General features: G+C 47.4%; 1 protein-coding gene across 3 annotated transcripts; it reads right to left on the bottom strand.

Moving 5' to 3' along the window:
• Positions 1-783: 783 nt before the first annotated feature.
• GOSR2 (golgi SNAP receptor complex member 2) lies at positions 784-22,235 on the bottom strand. 3 transcript variants are annotated; one of them, XM_029572445.1, is made up of 6 exons: positions 22,050-22,228; positions 19,617-19,681; positions 17,779-17,887; positions 8,276-8,408; positions 5,627-5,767; positions 784-2,657 (listed from the first exon to the last, which is right to left on the bottom strand). In XM_029572445.1, the coding sequence occupies exons 1-6, from the start codon at positions 22,076-22,078 to the stop codon at positions 2,496-2,498; spliced, it is 639 nt and encodes a 212-aa protein (XP_029428305.1). In that variant the 5' UTR covers positions 22,079-22,228; the 3' UTR covers positions 784-2,495. The 3 variants fall into 3 exon arrangements, with proteins under 3 accessions (XP_029428305.1, XP_029428306.1, XP_029428307.1); XM_029572446.1 differs by lacking the exon at positions 22,050-22,228 and adding an exon at positions 21,864-22,003; XM_029572447.1 differs by lacking the exon at positions 5,627-5,767 and having other exon boundaries at positions 22,050-22,235.
• Between the last annotated feature and the right edge of the window lie 1,035 nt (positions 22,236-23,270).

The following is a 23,270-nucleotide window of genomic DNA, read 5'->3' as shown; positions in this document are numbered from 1 at the left end:
CGTCAACCATGCTGCAGTAGAAAGGTATGCTCGGATAATAGCATACAAACATCCAATCCAATCACCTTTTCACCTTAGTCCAGTTCCAGTCAAGAAATGTGCCACAGCAGGCAAGCACAGCGGCACGAGAAGCACTCAAGATTAGGGGTCAAAGCATTGGCAGAGGTAGGGTCAAAGTGAAACATTGGATTGAAGAGACCCACACTGTACCTGTTCTCCAAGCCAGGTTAGTAAATCCAGACATTCGGTACAGCTATGGACAAGGAAACCCAATATAGCAGTAAAGCCCTCTCCGGTTTATGGAAGTCAGCATTAAGAACCCTGAGGCATCTGAGGCCCAGGTTCTGACTCGGTGAGGAGAACAACAAGCTGCCCAGCTAAAGTTGGAGGTTTGGGCTCAGAGGGACATTTCTCAGCCAATATGCAACCTAGGAACTGAAAACAGCTATATTAAAAAATAAAAGGCAGATCTCTCCTATAAAAACTGCTTAAAAGTAAACTGCACAAGTAAAAAGACTAAAAAGGTAGGCAAAAAGAACACAGTCTTAAAAATAAGAACAGGCCATACTGGGTCAGACCAAGGGTCCATCGAGCCCAGCATCCTGTTTCCAACAGTGCCCAATCCAGGCCATAAGAACCTGGCAAGTACCCAAAAACTAAGTCTAAGATTTGACTCCCCAAGGCACCCAGAGTTAGGAACACTCATACATCACCTTCTCACTCAGGGGAGGCAGAGGAGACAGACACGAAAGGGCCTATGAGTTCCAGTTCAGGAGACTAAAGTTAAAAAGACATGTAATTTATTCAAATAATCTTTTATACAGTGAAGGCTGCATATATGAAAAAAACCAAACACAGAACGACACAGGCCCCATCCTTTTAAAGAAAGAAAAACCAAGGATCCTTCCACTCCAATACCAGCTTGTGGCCTACCACAGCAAGGAAAACCACAAACCTTTTACACGGCAAGGGAAGAACTGTACCTTAGCATTCTCCCCTGCAGACAACTGAGATACACAGTCCCATTCATGGTTAGTTGGGAAAAGTACAGCCACATCTGGAATGCCAGAAGCAGCTGCTGCTTAGGACTCAAGCACTAAAGTGCAGCTGGTGCACTACAGCTATTCTGACACCGCTGCAAGCAACTGTGCAGTCTCTGAGGGACACCTTCATTAGTATGGTCTGTGAAAAGGCATGGACATGTGCCTCTGGCAGCGGGAGAAAAAACCAACTAGTCCCCCCCAACCTGGGCGGCGGCTGGTGAAACAAGGAACTCTCTATAATGCACCAGGCAGGACTAGGCACTAGCACAGCCCCAAAGACACAAATGTAGGCCAGTCCCGTGGCTCTGAAGGACTGCACCCGAGTCCCACAGCTATTCAATACTGCGACTGGTTAATACTTTAAACCGTGCTCCTCTCACTTACCTCCAAATTCTAATGCCAAGGTTCTGATATTGCATTTTATCATAAATAATAATTTGGCTTGTTTTCAGAATTGCACCTTTCACCATCACAGACCTGCATGTAGGCTGCCATGTGGCAGACGGCACCCAAGAGCTGTGCATGAAGGAGTTTTAAAGCAGCAATAACCTTTTAGAAATGGCTTTTGACCAAGTCAGGTGGGAGTTAGAGAAAAAAAAAATGATTAAAAAAATAATGTTACATTCTCTTTTAGGCTCGTTTCATTCCTGAGAGAAATCAAGAGTTTGAACTTGGAAAGCTATACTCCTATTCCGCTATCTTCCCCCCTGCAAAGTTACAGTAATGGAGGTGCTGCTGTACTGTCTGTCATCAGATACCCCTAGAGGCATCACCCTGACACGTTCCAGAGGAGGAAGATATTAAAAATGGAGATATAGGACATAATGCATCCTTTTATAAAAAAAAATCAGAATTAAGGGTAAAGACAAAAGATAAGAGAATAGGAAAGAAAGGCAAAACTACAACTAAATTCATAGTACAAGCAATGTGGCACTACAGCAACTACACCAGGAAAAAAAAAATGCAAGCTACCACCTGACTCAGCTCCCAGGGATAGCTAAGACACAACTCGTGCTGGCTGGCCACCATGCTGGGGGTTTTCATCCAGCCTTCCAGATGTGCTGCTCACAAAACAAAGGAAAGCAAATGGAGCTCCCAGCATCATGTGATTATGTTTCCACTGAACTAGTCACAATAAGTTGCTATTTATTAAAACATTTTGATAAGGAAGGCTTGCTACACCACAAATACCAGGTGTGAAATGGGAAACTAGGGTGGGGAAGGGGGGCTTGCAGTTTCAAAAGACTGCAGGAGCCTCTCGAGAGAGTGAAGTCTCTTCCCAGATTAGCCGGGGGCATCTGGGCAGTCAGGTGTGCATGCTGCCCGTGGCACCATAGGAAACTTGTTCAGAACATCGCACGGCTCCCATCCTGGTCAGGGTAGAGAGTCTTGTGGGTTTGTCCGTCCATTTCAGGGTGGACGCAGAGTCTGGCGGGGGCGAGGGGACACACCTCAGGTCAGATACTTGACTACAAGAAACATGACGACACAGGTGAGCAGCATCCCACCAATCATGATGTACTTGTCCTGCAGGGCCCGTTTCTCAATCAGCCGCATCACCGTGTTGGACAGGCCCAGCATGTTCGCTACGTCCAAGATCTTCTTCTGGGTGCCCTGAAACGCATAAAACAGCAAGATCAACATCCACCTCCCACACAAAACGAAGCAGGCACCTGTCCTGCCCATGACCGTGTCTAGGAGGTCATGGCCTTGAGAGCAGAATAGCATCAGGGTCACCATCTTGGACTGGAAGGCCGGCAGGGCTGGAGTCCGGCTTCCCTGAGCCACGTTTAGCGTAAGCATGCCAACACGTGCCTTCCCTGGTGCTGGGTGCCCAATTCTGAAGCTGGCGGCTCTTCTCTATGTCAACGCTTGGTGTGCAGCCATGTTTAAGAACCAGCAGCAACTTTAAATGCAAAACTGCCCGACAGCTGTTTATCCTAATATTATGGGGCATCTTGGTTTCTACGGCCAAGTTTCCGATTTTGATTTGCACAAATTGACACATTTTGGGTGAATTTGTATATATAAAAAAATAACTCTTGGGACCAAGAATTATATTTACTTGGGTCTTCAGTTTTATTCGGATGAGTCCACATGTTTCTTACGAAGGACCTTGTAAATTTAACACCGTTGATTCATTTGCCTCCTGGCTTTTTGAAGTCTGTGTGGTATTCAAAAGGGGCACAGTTGCCCACGAGTGACAGAGACTACCCCCAGGAAGCTGCAGGGTGTTAGCAAGTTGTGAAAAATAAAACAAGAGAACCCTGACAAAAGATGGGAGGTGAAGGAAAACTGTCAATAGGGCCTGAGGGGCCCTAGCCTTCTGGTAAGATCTCCTGTAACTAAACCAGTGGTCCCCAAGACCCCACAGGCCAACCGGGTTTTCAGGATATCTACAATAAAGAGGATGAGATATTTGGGAAGTGGGTTTGCAGGGTATGCACTTCTCTGTCCTGCATACTGAAAACCCAACTAGTTGTGGGGACATCAGCTCAGGTTTGGAAACCTCTACCCCTAGCCTTCCCAGACAGATGTTTGTCCATCGTGCTCCAGTGACGACGCCACCCTCTACTCGTGCTGCATTTGGGGTTAAGTGTACACGTGGGGCAGGGATTCTTCTAGGGGTTAATAGGTCCAATCGTAGCAGGAGAGGGAGGGTGCTGGCATAGACAATATATATATTCACTTATTACATTTATATGCAGACAGGTATTCCTTTGCAGATATTTTTAGATTAAAACAGATTGGGTCTCTATCCTTTCTTCACTTCCCAGCCATCACCTATCTTCTGCTTGGTTTCCGATCTATCAGTTCTGTGAAACGTGTCCCCCATTGCTTTGATCTATCTGCTGCACCCTCTGCCAGCCGCTCATTAATATGCACAAAATCCGCTCCTCCTTGCCTTCTGATGTCTGGCTATCTTGGACTTCATGGCTCCTTTCTTTGCTCCCAGCTGGATTACTGCGGCCGCCTGATCTCCCACTTCCCTCTTTAACTCCCGCCGTCCTCCTCCCATTGCCACTCTCACATAAGATCGCTGGCTCCCCATGAAGTACAGGATCTAGGTTTAAAGTCTTGCCCTTCACCTATAAATGCATTCCCAGTCTCACTCCCGACTAGCTCTCCTCTCCCCTGCACTGCCACCAGCCCCCCTGAGCTCATCGCTCTCCGGCAAGCAGCAACCTTTTTACCCCACACTGCACCAGCTGTGCCTCATCTCCTCCATCCCAGGCCCTGGAACAGGCTTCTCTCAGACATTCGAGTCACACCACTCCCCAGCCCAGCCCTCCTGCTTCCCCCATTCTGTGTAGCCTTACCAGAATTTTAAGTGCCTGCTCTGTTTCACTCATTTCATATCTCGCACATAACTTGGGTAGTGGGGTCACCGCGCCATACAAATAATAAATACTACTGGCCCACTTTGATTTCCGTTTCTTAACAGACTGATGTTACTTTTGGAAACATCCTTTTGAACTTAAAGACCTGCTGCCACCCAAAATAAAAATAAAATAAAAATTTTTTTTTTTTTTTTAAAGTCCCAAATAAAATGTCCACTCTCCACTGAGAGAAACAGTTTCTCTCTCTCTCACACTCACACTCAGCTGCGATGCCTGGGCTCTGCCGCTCGCGGGGACCCCAGCCCGGTAACGAGGCATGCCCACTTCCCGGTGTCCATCAGCACTGGAATGTGTCTCAGCCCAGGAGGGCAGCTGCCTCCAAGGACTTCTGTACCGAGAGAAAGACACTTTCCCAGCCCTATTGCTGCATGCTCTGGGGAGACTGTCCCCGGAAACAAAAACAAACACCGCACGTCACCAGTGTACATACAAATCCATCCCCGACACTTCTGTCCAGTTTCACAGGTTAGTGACAAGTGGCCAAAAAATGAAGAAAAAAAAAAACAAAAAACTTAACACAGTCACAGGGGTCAGCTTTGGTTTGGGGGTGCAGCAGGCCCTGGTCAGTGCCACGACACAATCTGCAAGAGATTTCTTTTAATTTCATCAACTAGCAAAACGACAGTTTCTACTTCCTGGTCAGTGCTGGGCAGGTGATTATTTCCCCCTTACTTGCACAAAAGAAGTGTGCGAGAAGGAGAAACGCTGCAAGCACCAGTGCTCAGCCAGGACAAATAACCCCAAACCTGCATGAGCCCTGCAGGCAGGAGCTAAGAAGCAGGGAACTAACAGCACAGCCCCACAGGCAGGCAAGGCAGTGATGGGAGCACGGGATTTCAGGTTACAGCTCTGCACCGTCTCTTTCATGGGCTTAGGGCTCTACGCCCGGTGCCTCTCCCCATCCACCTTTGTCCTGGGATTCCTCTTGCACCCAACGCAACACACTTAACCGAGGAACGTTAAGGGGAAGCGGCTTCAAAGTTAAAGAGCAAACATAAAAAAGGGAGCAAGCTCAAAGTAGAGAAAAGCACATTTTCACGTTCCTCCCCCAGCCTTCCCAGATCAGTGCTTCTATAACCCAAGAATGCTCCCCCTCCTAAGGTTTCCAATCCCCAGATAAAGTTGTGTCTTGTACCCTTCCCCACAAGACAATGCAGTGCTCAGATGTTCCCACGCCCCCACCTTTAGTGTCCTCCTCTGGTCCCTCAGTCCGTCCAGGATGCTGCTCCCACTGCCCAGCAGCTCATCCATACCTCTGTGGGCATTGTGCAAGGAGGTGTTAAACTGCAGGGTCTCATCAATGGGGATGCTGGTGTCAGAGTCCTGCGTAAGAAATGCAGCGTCTTCATTATCCCACTTTGTTAGACTAGATGTACCAACGAGTGACTTTAGTAAGGGAAACGGGAACCACAGAGTCTGCACTCTGCCCAAAGGGGGGGATACAGGGTGAGCAGCAACACTGCGAGCCTCTGCCATACATTCGGAACAAGAGGATGCAGTGGCTAAATGTACCCTTCCATGGCCTCTCTCTTCAATGCTAAGAGGAATAGAGATACAGGAGCAACTCATTTACCAATGGCCAATAAATAGTTGGATCTTTCGGTCACTATCAAAAAGTGACAGGCTCTGTATCCCTGTACCCCTCCCCTGAGCCCTCCAGTCCTAGAGATGACAGGCTCTGTATCCCTGTGCCCCTCCCCTGAGCCCTCCAGTCCTAGAGATGACAGGCTCTGTATCCCTGTACCCCTCCCCTGAGCCCTCCAGTCCTAGAGGTGACAGGCTCTGTATCCCTGCCCCCATCCCCTGATCCCTCCAGTCCTAGAGGTGACAGGCTCTGTATCCCTGTGCCCCTCCCCTGAGCCCTCCAGTCCTAGAGGTGACAGGCTCTGTATCCCTGTGCCCCTCCTCTGAGCCCTCCAGTCCTAGAGGTGTCAGGCTCTGTATCCCTGCACCCATCCCCTGAGCCCTCCAGTCCTAGAGGTGACAAGCTCTGTATCCCTGCACCCATCCCCTGAGCCCCCCAGTCCTAGAGGTGACAGGCTCTGTATCCCTGCACCCATGCCCTGAGCTCTCCAGTCCTAGAGGTGACAGGCTCTGTATCCCTGTACCCATCCCCTGATCCCTCCAGTCCTAGAGGTGACAGGCTCTGTATCCCTATACCCATCCCCTGAGCTCTCCAGTCCTAGAGGTGACAGGCTCTGTATCCCTGTGCCCCTCCCCTGAGCCCTCCAGTCCTAGAGGTGTCAGGCTCTGTATCCCTGCGCCCATCCCCTGAGCCCTCCAGTCCTAGAGGTGACAAGCTCTGTATCCCTGCACCCATCCCCTGAGCCCTCCAGTCCTAGAGGTGACAGGCTCTGTATCCCTGCACCCATGCCCTGAGCTCTCCAGTCCTAGAGGTGACAGGCTCTGTATCCCTGCACCCATGCCCTGAGCTCTCCAGTCCTAGAGGTGACAGGCTCTGTATCCCTGTACCCATCCCCTGATCCCTCCAGTCCTAGAGGTGACAGGCTCTGTATCCCTATACCCATCCCCTGATCCCTCCAGTCCTAGAGGTGACAGGCTCTGTATCCCTGCACCCATCCCCTGAGCTCTCCAGTCCTAGAGGTGACAGGCTCTGTATCCCTGTGCCCCTCCCCTGAGCCCTCCAGTCCTAGAGGTGACAGGCTCTGTATCCCTGTACCCATCCCCTGATCCCTCCAGTCCTAGAGGTGACAGGCTCTGTATCCCTGCACCCATCCCCTGAGCCCTCCAGTCCTAGAGGTGACAGGCTCTGTATCCCTGCACCCATCCCCTGAGCCCTCCAGTCCTAGAGGTGACAGGCTCTGTATCCCTGTACCCATCCCCTGATCCCTCCAGTCCTAGAGGTGACAGGCTCTGTATCCCTGCACCCATCCCCTGATCCCTCCAGTCCTAGAGGTGACAGGCTCTGTATCCCTGCACCCATCCCCTGATCCCTCCAGTCCTAGAGGTGACAGGCTCTGTATCCCTATACCCATCCCCTGATCCCTCCAGTCCTAGAGGTGACAGGCTCTGTATCCCTGTACCCATCCCCTGATCCCTCCAGTCCTAGAGGTGACAGGCTCTGTATCCCTGCACCCATCCCCTGAGCCCTCCAGTCCTAGAGGTGACAGGCTCTGTATCCCTGTACTCCTCTCCCGAGCCTTCCAGTCCTAGAGGTGACAGGCTCTGTATCCTTGCATTCTACATTAAGCCATTCAGTTCTGGAAGTGAGATTCTGGATCCCTAAACCAATTAACTATGTCCCCATTACAAGTTATTTGCATTAAATCAAAAAGCCACATGCAATGCAGTAAAAGCAAAAGTAAATAAAACTTCCATACAAGGAGTCAAGTTTTGTACATGAAACTCTGGCTTCTCCCTATAGCACTATCAGTGGGAAAGCATTAAAAAGGATCCCCTGCTCTGGGCAGAACAAGCGATTGCATGCTGAATGGCACAGCAACAGCCCTGGTATGTTCTACCACAACACGGGGAGTCTGAAAGTGACACGACACTGAAGGGATTACAAGAGAGTGTGGCCTCGTTTCAGAGGCTAACAGGTACTGTCGAAAGCCCCTCTATAATCAATCAATGCCATCTCACTAGCAGTGGGAGGGCCATGCACCTGAGTGTGGCTGGCAAAGAGACTTAAGTAGCATCTCTTATGGTTTAAGAGATGCCTTGTGTGACACCTCATACCATCACTCCCTTAGCGTAATGTTAAAATTCACAGATTCCTTAACAGCTTGTCTTCTCTTTATTAATAATTTTAAAAAACCTGGGAAAACCGTTTTCTCCCTTCCCTCCTCGACAAGCGCGGAGAATGCTTACATTAGTGGTATACGTGCGCGTCAACAGCTCTTCCCGTTCCCTCTCCTGCTGTTCCCGGTTGTAGCGCCGGTGCTGGAAATTCCTCAGAGCCGTCTGCAGATGCTGAACATCGTACTTCAGCTGGTCCACTCGGCTATGGAGACCCGGCCAACGTGTGAGAGGGGAGGAAAGGTGGAATGAGAGAAAAGCAAGTTTGCTTACCATAAACGGTGTTTTCTGTACATAGCAGGATGACTTGGCCATGCTGTCCGAGGATGTTCCTCTGGGACGGCCAGGCGGAGCTTGACAAAGCTGACAAGAGCTCTGCTCTGTGTGCGGCTGCGTGTCCTTTCCCGCGTGGCACAGTTTTCTCCTCAGTCCATTCCAAAGCATGTCTGCGAAGCATGAAGTGGAGACTGTCTGGAGAGGCAGGAGGGTCAGCATGGCTAATTCATCCTGCAATCAACGGAAAACACCGTTTACGGTGAGCAAACTTGCTTTTTTCCCCCGCAGATAAGCAAGCTGAATTAGCCATGCTGTCTGGGAGTCCCCAGCAAAAGGCTGTGAGCGCAGAATGAAGGGTCCCCTGGGGGAACATGGCCCAGTTCCCGAGGCTGAATATAACATGCTGCTCTCAACCTGCTCCAGAGTAGTGGACAGTCTCTTTGTGCAGTCCCTGACTGGAGTATGGATCTGCCCATCACTGCATCTGCAGCAGCTTGCTGGTCGAGACAGTAATAAGGACATAAGAAAATGCCATACTGGGTCAGATCAAGGGTCCATCAAGCCCAGCATTCTGTTTCCAAACGTGGCCAACCCAGGCTACAATGAGAAGTGAAAGTATGGAGCAAGGACCACATATAGTGACTTTGCATACTGGAACCTCACACAGGTGAGCCACTAACGCTGCCATTGCTCTCACCTGATGTGGCTTTGGCAAACAGGTCAGGGTCTCTGATCTTTTATGATAACAGAACTGAATGCACTGCAAAATCCAAGTTGAGAGAGTCCTCTTGGAGACTGGCAGATCCGGGGCATTCAGGCTGAAAGAAACAAATAGTTTTGAGTCTCTGGATTCAGAGTGCATTCTACATTTATAATAGGCCAAGGCTTGCTTGCAGTCTAGCGTGTGGAGCCACCTCTCACCTTCGTTCTTGTGCAGCTTCGGAAAGAAAGTCAGTAGGGTAATGGCTTGATTGATATGGAAGGCTGAAAATACCTTGGATAGGAATGAGGAGTGTGTCCATAAAGTCACCTTGTCATGGTGAAATTTCAGGCACAGTGAGTAGTGGACCAGAGCCTGCAACTCACTGACTTCTTGCAGAGGTCAGAGCGTCTAAAAATGAAACCTTCCACGACAGATACCTCAGGTAAGTGTCTCTAGAGGTTTGAAGGGTGGAAGAGTCAGTTGTTCTAGAACTAGATTGAGATCCCACGGAATAGGCAGCCTGTGAACTGGAAGGCACAGTCGTAGAATGACCTTCATAAACCGGGAGACCAGTGGGTGGTTGGACACCAGTAAGCCGTTGCAGGGATGATGGTAGGCTGCAATGGCAGTGATGTAGACCTTGCCGAAGCTGCCGCTAGTCCCACTTGATAGAGGGAATGGAGATACTGTAAAAGGAGTTCCGGTGAGCAGGAAAAGGGGTCAACGCCCTTGTCGTCGCACCAGGCAGAGTATCTGAGCCACTTGCCTGGTTAGTTCTGTCTAGTAGAAGACTTTCTGGATGACACCAGCACCGCTTGGATCTCCGAAGGCAAGTGGAGGTGGCTTAATACCATCCTTTCAACCTCCACGCTGTGAGGTGCAGTGAGGAGTTCATGGGGTGAAGCAGGGTGCCCCTGTCCTGTGACAGTAGATCTGCATTGTGGCCAAGGGGAATGGGTGGTTCGATGGAGAGACGCACAAGATAGGCGTACCATGGTTGTCTGGGCCAAGCCGGAGCTATAAAGATGAGGTCGGCAATGTCTACGATACACTTCTGTATAGTTCGAGATGAGAGGGATCGGGGAATAAGCGTAGAGAAGTCCTCCCATCCACGATATGAGAAATGTACAAGTCGTTTCTGGCTGGGATAGATCGAGCAGAACGTCTGCACCTTCCTGTTGCGTTCCCGGCGAAACGTTCTGTGTGTGGAATGCCCCAAACTTGAAAGAGAGACTCCACCACATCCTGCCGAAGTCCCCACTCATGCGGATGGAAGATTCTGCTTAACTTGTCCGTTCTGGAGTTCTCCACACCAATTAGATAGGTTGCCTGAAGGATGATGGAGCGCTCCTCTGCCCACTCTAGGATGCACACTGCTTCCCTGCACAACACCCAGGAACCAGACCCTCCTTCCTTGTTTGTTTATGTAGAACATCGCAGCCTGATTGTCCTTGTGGACTGTGACAGTTCTCTCTAATAGGAACTCTTGAATGCATGTATTGCATTTCCGATTGCTCAGAGGTCTAGGAGGTTTATCTTTTGGAGACTTTCCCAACGGGACCAGAGCCCTTGTGTTCGTACGTGATCCAAATGGGCTCCCCACCCCTTGCTTGAGGCGTCCTTGGTGAGGATTAACTGATGAGTCGGGGGGGGGAGCGAAGCAGAGATGCGGGGTGTAACCACCAGTCCAGGTCCACTCTCATGCTGTGGGTTAGACTTACTCGCCGGGACAGCGAATGTGAAATCTGTGTCCATTGTGTCTTGAGCCCCCACTGCAGGCGCCGTATGTACAAACGAGTACATGGCACCACATAGATGGCTGCCACAGTGTGACCCAGTAGGGTCAAGATCTGGCAGGCGGAAGTGTGAGCAAAATCTCACACTTCAGTCTGCCAGATTAAGAACATAAGAAAGAACAAGAAATTGCCATGCTGGATCAGACAATTTCTTATGTTCTTTCTTATGTTCTTAATCTCTGAGTTGTATGGCCAGGGTGTGCAGAGTGTGTGCCCTGTCTGCCGGAAGGAACACTCTGCCCTGAACCGTACTTATGCGGGCCCCAATGAACTGCAGGTTCTGCATTAGTCTAACGCAGGAGGGGAGACTGGATTTCTCCAGTCTCCCCTCCAGGCACTGAATTGTGGTTTGTAGGCTGTTCTGAAGGATGGTTGGTCATGGTGCCACTAGCAACCGGTTGTCGAGGTATGGAAACAACTGGATTCCTTCCTGAGGTGGGCCATTGCTACCACTAAGTATTTGGTGAAGACTCTCGGGGCAGACGAGAGACCTAAGGGGAGCACCTTGTACTGGAAGTGGCGACTGTTGACCTGAAAATACAGGTAACGCAGGAGGAACGGTGCATAGGGATGTGAAAATACACATCCTTGAGGTCCAGCAAACACATCCAATTGTTGGGTTATAGAAAGGGCAGGATGGGCTTGAGAGATGTCATCTTGAACTTTTCCTTCTTCAGGAACTTGTTAAGAACTCTTTAAGTCCAGGATCGGGCAGAGTCCTCCTGATTTCTTGGGGATGAGGAAGCATTGGGAGTAGAATCCCTAGTCCAGCTGAGAGCTGGGGACCCGCCAGATTGAACGCTGCTGGAGAAGTTTGGAGATCTCCTCCTGAAGCCAGCGACAACTCATGAAGGTGGACTGATACGGGCTCAAATGGTGGAGAAGATGAGATGTGTTCTTGAAATGCAGCAAATAGCCCTCTCTGACAATGTTGAGTACCTAGCGGTCGGAGGTGATCGCTTCCCAAGAGCGGTAGAAATGGGAAATTCTCCCCCTTGTATGTAGCAGCAAAAGTGGCCCAGGTGCTTCTAAAAACCCTGCTGGGTTTTGTGTTGTTATTTGGAGGTAGGCACTGCTGTCTTTGGGCTCAACACCTGCGGCGATTCTGCTACAGCTGCAATGGCTGAGACCAGGTCTGAGGGTAAGGCGGCAGACAGTACGAGGCATATGGCCTATACGGTCATCTTTGGAAGTAGGCCTTCCTGTACGCAGGGTAATACTATTTGGTCGAGGGTTGCTCTATGGGGGACGCCAGCAACACCGCTATGTTTTGTTCCTTTAATTGGGCCACAGTCTCATGCAGCTAGTCTCCAAAGAGGATGTCGGGAGACAGGGGAGGTTGGCCAGTTTCTCGTGGACATCCTCACAAATGGTGCTAGCCCTAAGCCACGCCATCCTATAAGCAACTATGGCTCCTGCTGTGGTACAAGCGGATGTTTCAAAAGCCTTGTAGATTGTGTGCAGTAAATGCCGCAGACCCTCCTCCATGTCATGGAATTGTTGTGGCGAGGCTTCCTCCAGCGAAGCGGAATGGAAGTGTGGCCTGAGTGACTGAAGACATTCATCACTCAAGCCAATTGGTGTTGCTGGATTTTCACATTCAGCATCCCTGCCTGCAACGCTCTCCTGCCAAAGTCGTCCAGATATTTACAGTCGTGTCCCGGAGGGGTGTTCGAATGTAGGCATGATTCTTTAGCCCTCTTCATGGCCAACTCAAACACTATGGCTACGTGTGGTAGCTGGACCACGCTGAGGAATGGAGATGGATGCATCCGGAACCTGAGGTCGGTCTTCCAAGAGTCGTTTGCACTGAGAAGGGGGACTCAAGCCTTCATCTAGCACTGCATGTGAAGGCAAGGTGGTTGGTTTGGCTGTCGCATCAAAGATCTTCAGAATCTTTAAAACTTCAGCACAAGGGTCTGGCATATTTCATGTTAAATCTGGAGCCCACCTTTTCTATGAACTCTGAATAGGGGAGGTCTTCTGGAGGGAAGGCTGGCTCAGGTTGCTCCTTCAGTGGGTCAGATGGATACCCCGTTGAGGAGACTGGAAATGTAAGAAGTGAGAGAGAGTGTGTCCCAGGTCCGGGCGTCGGGACTGATATCCTCTCAGAGAGGTGAAGGGGGCCTGCGCTGGAGGGAGTCTTCACATGGAATAATGTGGGACTTGCTGATCCCCTGATCCTCCATGGAGGACAGGAATTGAGTTAGACTCTTGGAGATTTGCAACTTCGCCTGTGAAGCCAAGGTCCTGCACCCAGAGCAAAGTGACAAGTCCTCTGTTGGGGGATTCCTTGGTGGAGGCGCTGCCAGCAGGATGTACAAGTCAGGTCCTCAGGACCAGATCTTCACCTTTTCTATTAAAGCAGACATCTTATGTCATTTCCAGAGGGGCTCCTGCAAACTTCCCGCTGCTCTCTTCTGTCTGGATACCGATGACAAAGCCAAATAAACGCGGTCTGAGGAACGAGAGGAGCCCGTGGACCCATAATCAGACGTCAGCTCACTGTAAGAGAAAACAAGATCAGCTAGATCGGGAATGATGGCCCCCTACGGCTCCCCAGCTGGGAGCAGTTCCCGGGAGGTCTTTGGCAATGTAAGGGGTAGATCCCAGTCGCATGTAAGCGCCTTTTGCGTTGAGCTGCATGACGCAGCGTGGGCCTGCTTTGGTGTGTGTGGTGATGAGCCGTCCTGCGTCGATCCCGCTGTTTTCAGGCAATGGTGCATCAGTGTCTCAAGCATGGAATCTCCCCTGTGCTTCGATTTGGACGCATGCGTCGACAGCACTTCATGCGCGTGGTGCTTCAAGCTGGGAGGCCATTAGTACGGCGCGACACATCAGATGGGTGCGCTGGGCTCCAGCGCCAGATGACAGATCACTTTGGTGGATGTGCTGCGCGTCCCCCGACGCTCTCCATGCCTGGCTGGTCTGGAGGCACTGGGGGACTGAGGATTGGCCCACCTGACCTCGCTAATTGTCTGTTGGTCCCACGGAGGAGGCCCTCTTGGACTTCGTGGGTGATCCAGATTGGACCCCAGAGAGGAGTGGGCCGACCGGCGCTTCGAGCTGGGAGATTAGGATCTGGAGTTGCCCTTCCACAGCTGGATGATTTTTGTGGCGCATTGGTGCTGGGCCCGGGGGGAAATGCAGCCGAAGTCCCGGCATGCTGCCTGGTCTTGGTCCAGTCCGAGGCACAAATAACAATAGTTGTGCCCGTCAGTGGCAGACATTATCTGGGCGCACTGGCAGAATGTGAAACCAGGTGTTCTCGGCGGCATGCTTCCTCTGGGTTTTTGTTTTTTTTTTTTTTGTTTTTTTAAACGGTATCTCTCAGAGAGGAAAAGCTCTGCGTGCAGCCTGCAGCACAGAAAGAACAGACTGAGGAGAAAATGGTGCCGCGCGGGAAAGGACGCTCAGTCGCACACAGAGCAAAGCTCTGTCAGCTTTGTCAAGCTCTGCCTAGCCGCCCGGAGGGACGTCCCCAGACAGCAAGGCTAATTCAGTCGGCTTATCTGCGGGAAAGTGTGAAGGACCCAGAAGTTCACCAAAAGCTATTTTCAATCAAAATCCACAATCGCTCTTTCATAACTCAACTCCTACTTTCCAAAAGGTCTCCCCAATCTGTGGCCAAGATAAAAAACCCAGCTACACCTGCAATGTGCCAAAGCCCAGGTCCCATAGCCAGAGGTTAGTCAGGCGTGCAGAAGGGCAAGTGACAGGAATTAAATACTTGCCCACTGATCTGCTACAGCTCTGGTGACTGTTTCGCAGTGAGAGTCAGAGAGGGAAGAGCCCAGGGATGGGACATGTAGTTCAGAGGGAAGATTCGGATGACTCCCCTGATCTTTGCAGCTGGCAGATGACTCTGTTTGGAATGGTAATTTTATATTCTTTTTAGGGCTCGCCATACTGGGAACACAGGCAAGGGGGTAGAAAGGATTTGGCCACTGCTTGGTTGCCCAGCTGATATTTTAACTTCACAGCAGCCCTGCAGGAAGAACTGCCCTGAGAAGCGCAGAGAGGATTCAAGTTGTTTTTCCACTAGTACTTGCTAAGATCCAACTCCTGCGGAGTTCATTTCAGCACTCACTGAACTCTTTGTGACCTTTGGCTCCCTGCAAACTTCCCAACCAGCCTCAGGGCAGTATCAGAAGTGATTTGCAGAACATCTTAAAAGGTACTTTTATTAAAATAATTTTATGGCCAGGAATCAATCGCTTACCATGAGATCAGAATTTCATTAAGAACCTTCTGTGCAACAGGAGATAAAATCTTGCATTCAAATTTCAATCGAGGAGGGGATCAAAGATATATTTAAAAAAATAAAGAAAGAAAAAATTCTTGGCTATGTTGCAAGAAAGGTGCATTCAAATCATTCTAAAGCAGGCAGGGAATGTCTGTCTGTCCTGCTGCTCAGCTTCTCTCATCTAAAAGCAGATTGCTCCGCTAAACATTTTCAAGACAGGGGATGGTCAAGAGGATTTTGTCCATTTAAATAGAAAGAAATCTTACACAAAAGGTTGTCTGCTTGTGCCTAGTGTGAGACAGGATAATGGACAGCATCACACGCTATGGGGCCGATGCAATACAGTGTGCTCAGCTGAGTGCACTGTATAACCCGCAGTTGGACGTGGGTTGTAGAGGCGCTAACTAATCCCCTCATGCAGTAAGAGGTATAGCGCCTCTACAATGTGCGTCCAACACGGAGTGAATCTAATAGTGCTCATCACATTCATCTTCCGATGAAGAAAAAAAAAAAAGTGCATCTAGGACGCACATTTAGCAATCAAAATTTAATGCCTGCCCAGAGCAGGTACTAATAGCTAAGCGCTGCTAAAACTATTTATTTATTTATTTAATAGCTTTTATATACCGACGAACGTTGGGAACATCTCGTCGGTTTACAGAGAACAGAACTGAGCAACAGGCTTTACAATTATCATATAATTATATAAGGAACATTAAAAACATACAATTAACAGAGTAGAAAATACAATAAATAATTAACTAAGTGGTATGCATGATAGAGGTTATCCATCTAAACGGGGGGGGGGGGGGGGGGGGGGGGGGCAAAGAAATTCTGATAAATAGGAAGGATATCTTCCTATTTATCAGAATTTCTAAACTAGTAAACTAGTACAGAAAAGCAGAAAAACTAGTAAACTAGTTTTTACTTTACTAGTACAGAAAAGTTTTTAGTTTTTAGTTTACTAGTACAGAAAAGCAGAAAAACTAGTACAGAAAAGCAGAAAAACTAGTACAGAAAAGCAGAAAAAACTGCTTTTCTGTATTGCCTCCTACTTAATGATTGCGATATTAAGTAGGAGGAAAAATGAAAGTGAACAAGTTTAAAAAAAAAAAGCGCCGGCAGTCGGGTGCCGGAAACGGACGCTCAATTGAGAAGCGTCCATTTCCTGTGCAGCGTTTAGGAAAATTGACAAACTTGGTGTCAGTTCTCCTTGCCAGAGGATGGCCGACTAGGATTGGGCTCTCGTTAGCAAGGAGGCGCTAGGGGCGTGCGAGTGACCTTAGCGCCTCCTTGCTAATGTGACCCCCTAATTTAAATATTGCATGGTGCCCCCCGGGGGCGCATTAAGATAGCAGGCACGGACTGTTCAGCATCCACTTTCTGCGCATAATTATTGCATTGGCCCCTTAGTCTGATGCCTCAGATTCTCCATGGAAATGGTAGATTAGTGCCACTCTGATGGGAGTACGTTACCCTCCCACTAAAACCCATTCAACCCAAGCTATCAGGATTTCCATTGGTCTTCATACAGAGAGACATTAACAGAACAGATAATATATTTCCACTTCCTTCCACTACCACACTGCATTTACTCAATGCTTCACACTTGAAAATCACATCCCTCTTAGAGAGGCTGAGCACTATTTATCAGCCTTGGAGGAATGAAAGGCCGAGCTGACCACAACGGCACTGGAAGGCGATACAGCTATCATTGCCTGCCCCAGCTTCTGTCTCCCCACCAGGGCAGTCACTGGCTGCCTTTCCCACCCACCCCCACCAGGGACCCAGAGTGCTATTTCTACAGCTCCACTCAGTCCCTGTCAGCCTGAAAATCCATCCCAAATCTCCTGCTGGAAACACAGGGAAGCAGCCCATTGGGCCCTGGGGCTTGACACTATGCTCATGTTTTTGGGGGTCTCTGAACAAACAGAAAGCAGATTCCTTCTCAGACTTTCAAAGCAGTGTAAAGAAAGCCTTAGCTGAGTGAAAGCCAACCTTCCTGCCTTACAGTTTCCTCCCTACAGATGAATTATTTTCTGTTATTGCACACATGCCCCATGTCTCATGAATAGGAGCTAGATCATTTAATTAGCCTTGAACGAGACCAACAGGCCCCTTGAAATGTTGCATTGAGGTACTGGGAAGAAGGGTCTTTTTCTTCCTGCACTTTGACTCAATAAGGGATTGAAGAGATCCTTGATAGACAGAAATATTAAACTGCAAGACCAGGAAAGCACTGCAAACTCGGCATACCTGGAACAAAGATAGTTAACAGAAGAACAGGACGAATAGGACAAACTGTAAGGTTTCTTATAAGCCTCAGCCAGTCCTGCTTTTCATTATTTTCTTAAATCAGTCACACCTGAATAAGTAGGATATCCGGAGCTACATTTGTGCAGTTCCAAAAACAATTAAGTTAAACTAATATTAAACTCTGGAATGGATCAAACTGTTATGCAATGGGGGGTGTCTTGCATTTTGCTCTGCTAATACTCCAGCCTTATGGACACCCCAGTTTCCCAATCTGCCAGGAAAATATGGTCAGACTTACAGTTTTGCATTCTGACGTTTCGTGGGAGGCTCCTTGCTGGAGAGGATTTCCAGACGTTCCAGGTTACTGAAGATCTGGTCAATTCGGGCTTGAACCTCATTTTCCACCACTGGGTGAGAATACAGATAGCCAACACGGAGACAGAATCAGCTGAACTTGTGTAAACCCTTTAAATAAATGCAGCTTTTCCATTGGGGCTTCCCAAGCCTGCCCTGGTGTCCATGCAGCCGCCAGTCTAGTTTTCAGGATATTCATAAGGAATAAGCATGACAGATTTGCATACACTGGGTATAGCTGGAAAAAGCTGAACAATATAATACTGGGCTGTGTTGAAAATTAAAAAAAATGTGTTTAAACTCTGACAAGGTGGAGTAAATATGCCTAGGGGCTATATTTATATGTATGTGTGGACAATGGCCTATTTGGGCTTTGAAATATATTACTGCTCACCTGTATTATGTGATTATTCCTAATTCAACACAGGTTAAATCTTCTTATGCTCTGTCATAGATTTGTTTTATCAGCTCCTCACATATTTGTGTTTTTTTCTTTCACATAGAATTGTTCTATTTTGTGTTTGCTGACATATTGTACTTACATAGAATATCAATAAAGCATTCTTAAACTTTAAAAAAACAAAGCTGAAATTACATCAATAGTTGCAAGCAGGTCTTAGAAACAGATAACTATAAGAAAATAAGGGTGAAAGCTTGCTGGGCAGACTGAATGGGCCTATTGGTCTTCTTCTGCCATCATTTCTATGTTTCTATATGTCTTGAAACCTCATCTTTTGCACGCCACAAATACCATAGCCTCTCAAACTGACTTCATGGTATTCAACACCCAAGAATAAGGCGGCAACATTTTATCATAAGATATGCCGAGAATAAAAAGCATGGGCGGTCAAAACCATGTACACACACAAACTTTCTAGCACATTCCAATGTGACCTTCTGGAAAACAACCTCCACCATATCAGGTTCATGTCATTTTCAATACTGTTACTTGCTGGGGATCTTCATCTCAAATCAATCTGTACAGTTTTCAGACAGGTGGATGAATTGAACCAGCTTATCAGCGCTTTCCTAACTCATGTTGAAAAGTGCTAAAAAGAGAAACTTTTGCTGATTCAGGCCCACCAGTAATGAAGCAGTAAATTTAACTTTCAACTCACTGGTTCCACTTAAATTAATCCACCTTTGAACATTTGGTATAAACAAAACGTATTTTCAAGGATAATCAACCAAGACGATAAATTTATTTTACGGCAAAATATAAACAGTTGTATGGTATAAAGCCAAGCATCACACAACATAAGAGGGCTAGCTTGCATTACTCTTTTATTTGTAATTTACCAAAAGCTTATTAGCTTTCCAAACCAACTCTGAAAACAATTTTACAAGACTTCACCCAAGTTACTGCAGCAAGAAAAAACTTCTACAGCAAAGTGCTGCTAAGGGCTTAAAAGGTTCTGCTTTTCCTATGGTATTTTACACTGGGAATTGATTTAGCCAATGTTCATGTTTACCATTTTAAAAAGGGATAGTATGAGCAATGTTATTCTATGGTTTCCTAAGCTCCTATCTTTTATTCTTACTAATCATGTTTTGTTGATTATTTGGGAAAACCGGCCTCAACCAGCTGTCCACAAACACCCATTATAATGTGGAAGGCAGCAGGTGGCTGGAATGCTATAATATATAGGAACAGAGCCGCCAGACGTCCTTTTCTGGTTTATGTGAATTTACTTCCTGTATACCAGTGACCCACCTAAGTTAATAGGAAACCCAGTCGCTTGCAAGTTAGACTATGCTTAAGTCTCTGGATATGTTACTCACAGTGCACAGATTGTTTGTCTGAAGTCTCCAGGCGCCCCATGTGTGACTGTACTTCATGGACTTGCCTAGTGGAGACAAGAGGAAATAAGAGTCAAATGCAATCAACAGCAGCTCCAGTAGACAAACAGAGGATCTCGGGCAATATTACAATTAAACACAAGTTTTGTTGTCATCTGATTAGCAGGCAACTTGTATTGATATGGGTCAGCAGTGCATCATATCTTTCAGAATTAAATCTAAAAATACAAACATATTTTTCTCCACACTTAAAATGAGAATCATCCTCAAATTGTGACTCTTGGATCCTGCCTAGATACTCATGCTTAATACCTGCAGTCTGGTAGGGCCCAGTTGGGATTAAAGGTTATTAAAATTATTTAATCTTGGGCAGAGGAGACAGCTTTATAAATTGATTTTTCACTTCAATATATATTAAATAGATACTTAGCATACTTCTATTAGCAACAAAACAGAAGAAACCCGTTGGTACAGCAGCCCTGCCAATAAAAGTCACTGGGGAAAAGGAATTGTTTTTTCTTACTGAGAAATATTACCTCAAATCCCTGGGGCAACCTGCATTCAGCAAATAAAGCTATGGCTGCATTATCTCCAGGCTGGAGGAACCGATAATGCTTAGAAAAAAGCCAAGCTCCTTTGGTTCACCTTGTACAGTCAATATTATGAAGGAATAAGGTTTTCCTAGAGGAATGGGATGAGAAGTCTGAAACTCACCACTGCCAACATACTTGCCACACTTTTTGGTGAAGGCATGAGCAGTATCTTTCTAGGGGAGAGTTTTTCTTGTAACACTTTGCAGCTTGAGTGGTTGTGCTTCAAGTACACAAAGTTAAGTAATGGCAAAATGCTTTAGAATGTAACTAAACATGATTTTTTTAATCAAATAGTTTGGGTTTACTATGGTAAAAATGATATCTTGCCATTTTAGGAGGACTCCAGGACACCCCTCTGGGCTCCATTTTTTTTTTAATTTATATTTTTTATTTTCCTTTGCTAGCATCAAACTTTGCTCCTTAAAAACAGTAACTGAATTCAAGAAAGCCTAGCATAAGCACAGAGGATCCTAGTTACGAAGATGTGAAGGGAAATCTGGAGATCGGCTGGGGTCTGTAGCAAACCACTGGGAATTAAATTGGGCAAAGACTAGATGAGTCTTACCTGCTTCTTTTTTTCCCCCTACATTTCATAGCCCATCTCATTTCCCTCAGAACCTCTAGAACTTATTTTTTTAACAAAAAAAATGCTTATGTTCTGCAGCAAATGTAATACAATAAAACAGAAGCCTTGACCTAGTAACTTATCTCAAAACTCATGTTTCCCGGAGCTGCTCTTTCAAAACAAAATGGTAACAAAGCTCTGGGACAGATGTGTTTCCCTTTCTCTGTTTTTGTTGGAGCCAAGCACTTCCTGTCTCATAATCTCTAAAAGTGCCATGCTTTGATCAAAGCAAATCCAGACCTAGAGGCTGCGGGAAAACTTCCCAGGGCCATCGGCATACTGAGGCAGATGACTGCTTGGACTTTCACCTGTAATTATAAAGTGCTCATTTTGCCAATGCTTTGACGTTCCTCGGTCTTGTCTGTGTGTCCTGACTAGATTGTAAATTCCACAAAGCAGGGACATTCTCTTATGTGTATCTGTACACCACATACGTCTAACTTCACTATAAAAATAAGTATTTATTTTACTTCTTCTCTGTCTTTTGTTAGCTCTCAAAGTGGATTATGATTCAATTAAAAAATACAAATTATACAACAGGATACTGGGCTTGATGGACCCTTGGTCTGACCCAGTATGGCATGTTCTTAAGTTTTAAATTTTAAACCATCCCCCGCCCCCAATCCACCATACATCGTATGGATGTATTAATTTATAATAGTCCCTTTCATAAATCTCAGGATTCAAAAGCCTGTTCATAGTAGTAGCGGCAGCAGTAAAAGATCGTCTATGCTGGAGAGGTAACCAGGTCATGAACACCTACAGGGCACTCGGGCCGCCATCCGTCCATCTCCTCCCTCTCCCCACCCCAATATCCTGCAGTAAGGGTGATTCTATTTTATTTGTAAACAAAATATTTACATATATACAATATTTACAATGTGAGTAAATCTTAGCTTCTCCAGCTAAGCACACGCAACGACGGTAGCTGGCTGCGGACATGTGGGGAAAGGAGGAAGGTCCTGCGATAAGGCGGAGGGAGGGAGGGAGGGGGACGAGCAGGGTCCCTACCAGAGTCCAGGCTGGAGCCCCTGCGCCTGGGGGAGAGGTGTAAATGGGTTCCCTGATCCAGGACAAGACGAGTGGGAGGGAGGGAGGGAATTCCCGGAGCAAGAGGGGTGGAGGGGACGCTGGAACCCGAACTGAGGTGAGACTGCGGGGAGCCCCTGAAGGTCGGAGGGGGTCACACACACTCACTTGTTGGTCTGATGATAGAGCGCGTCCATGCCGCCAGTCTCCCCTGCCACCAGCAACACGTCAACAGCCGGCAGCCACTTCCGGGCAGCACTAGGACCCCGCCGCCGGGCGGTGGGCTGCCCACGGCGCTGCCTGCACCTGAGCGCTGCTCACAGGACGCAAAATCGTCAGCGCCGGCCAGAAGCTTGAACTTTAAATCTGTATTAAAAGGTTAACAAAAAAATTGAAACAATGTACCTCAGGTGTCCGAACGGTGAGAAAAATACTTTTTTTTTTTTAACAGGCATTCCGCTCCACATCAAAAGGAGTGAGACTTTGGATTGAACTGTTGGTGATCAAGGGTTACCTGCTATCGCCAGGTCATGTGATCCAGGCCAGCTTTTACAGCTGGAATTTTTTTTTTCGTCCCATCAGGCCTTATGGTGTATGATTTAGTGTATTTTATTACAGCCCTAAGGGTATATGCAGAGTGGTACAGAGCAGACTAGGGTCACCACCACACCCCAGGTCAGCCACATAAACTGATCCAGCTTAGTTTTGCACCATGCATGGATCTGAAATTCTGAATTTCTTCCACGTGGAAATAAAACCCTCTAAACAAATATTGTATTAATTCATTTATTCAAATATATACTCCACCCCTCCCCGAAGGCCCAATGCAACATTACAGAGCATCGAACTAAAACCATAATATGACAAGTCCAATTTCATACAGAAATCACAGAGAATCCAGATATCTACAATATAACCACTCCACTGAATAACCACTATAGGGCTAGTCAACTTGAATGTGTGGAAATGAATATTTTTATTTTCATGCATTCAAGAAGTTTAACACAGCAACAACACTAATGAGCTTCTTAAAGATTTCAACAGCCAACTCAGAACTACAAGTCCAAGCATACCTGGGGCAAAACCAGAACTGGATCTGTTTGTTCAGTTGACTCTGCCTAGGTGCAGTTAGTGATCCTATTTAGACAATTTAATCCGGCTTCACTCCTTGTTACAATCGTGCTGTGCAACTCCCCCAGGTGTAGAGCTGCCACCTCTCCTGATAAACCTGGAGAGATTTTCCAAGTAGTTGCTATTGTTCCAGAGCTGACAAGTGATCCTCTTCAAGGAGGGAGATTTTTGGCCCATCCTGGTTTGTTAACTTATATCTTAGTGCTTAACTTCTACCATTTGAAACCAACACTTCAGATACCAGAATGCATCAGGATG

Source organism: Rhinatrema bivittatum, chromosome 12 (assembly GCF_901001135.1).
Source record: "Rhinatrema bivittatum chromosome 12, aRhiBiv1.1, whole genome shotgun sequence".
In the NCBI taxonomy this organism is placed as follows: Eukaryota; Metazoa; Chordata; class Amphibia; order Gymnophiona; family Rhinatrematidae; genus Rhinatrema; species Rhinatrema bivittatum.
Note: the sequence above shows the minus strand (reverse complement) of the source record. Positions and strands in the feature narration are given on the sequence as shown.

Excerpts from the sequence above, each read along its gene's own strand:
- GOSR2 (XM_029572445.1), bottom strand. The coding sequence starts at position 22,078 with ATGGACGCGCTCTATCATCAGACCAACAA. Across the intron at positions 19,682-22,049 it reads CTCTATCATCAGACCAACAA|GCAAGTCCATGAAGTACAGT; the intron begins GTGAGTGTGTGT and ends TGTCTCCACTAG. Across the intron at positions 2,658-5,626 it reads ACCAGAGGAGGACACTAAAG|GGCACCCAGAAGAAGATCTT; the intron begins GTGGGGGCGTGG and ends TATGCGTTTCAG.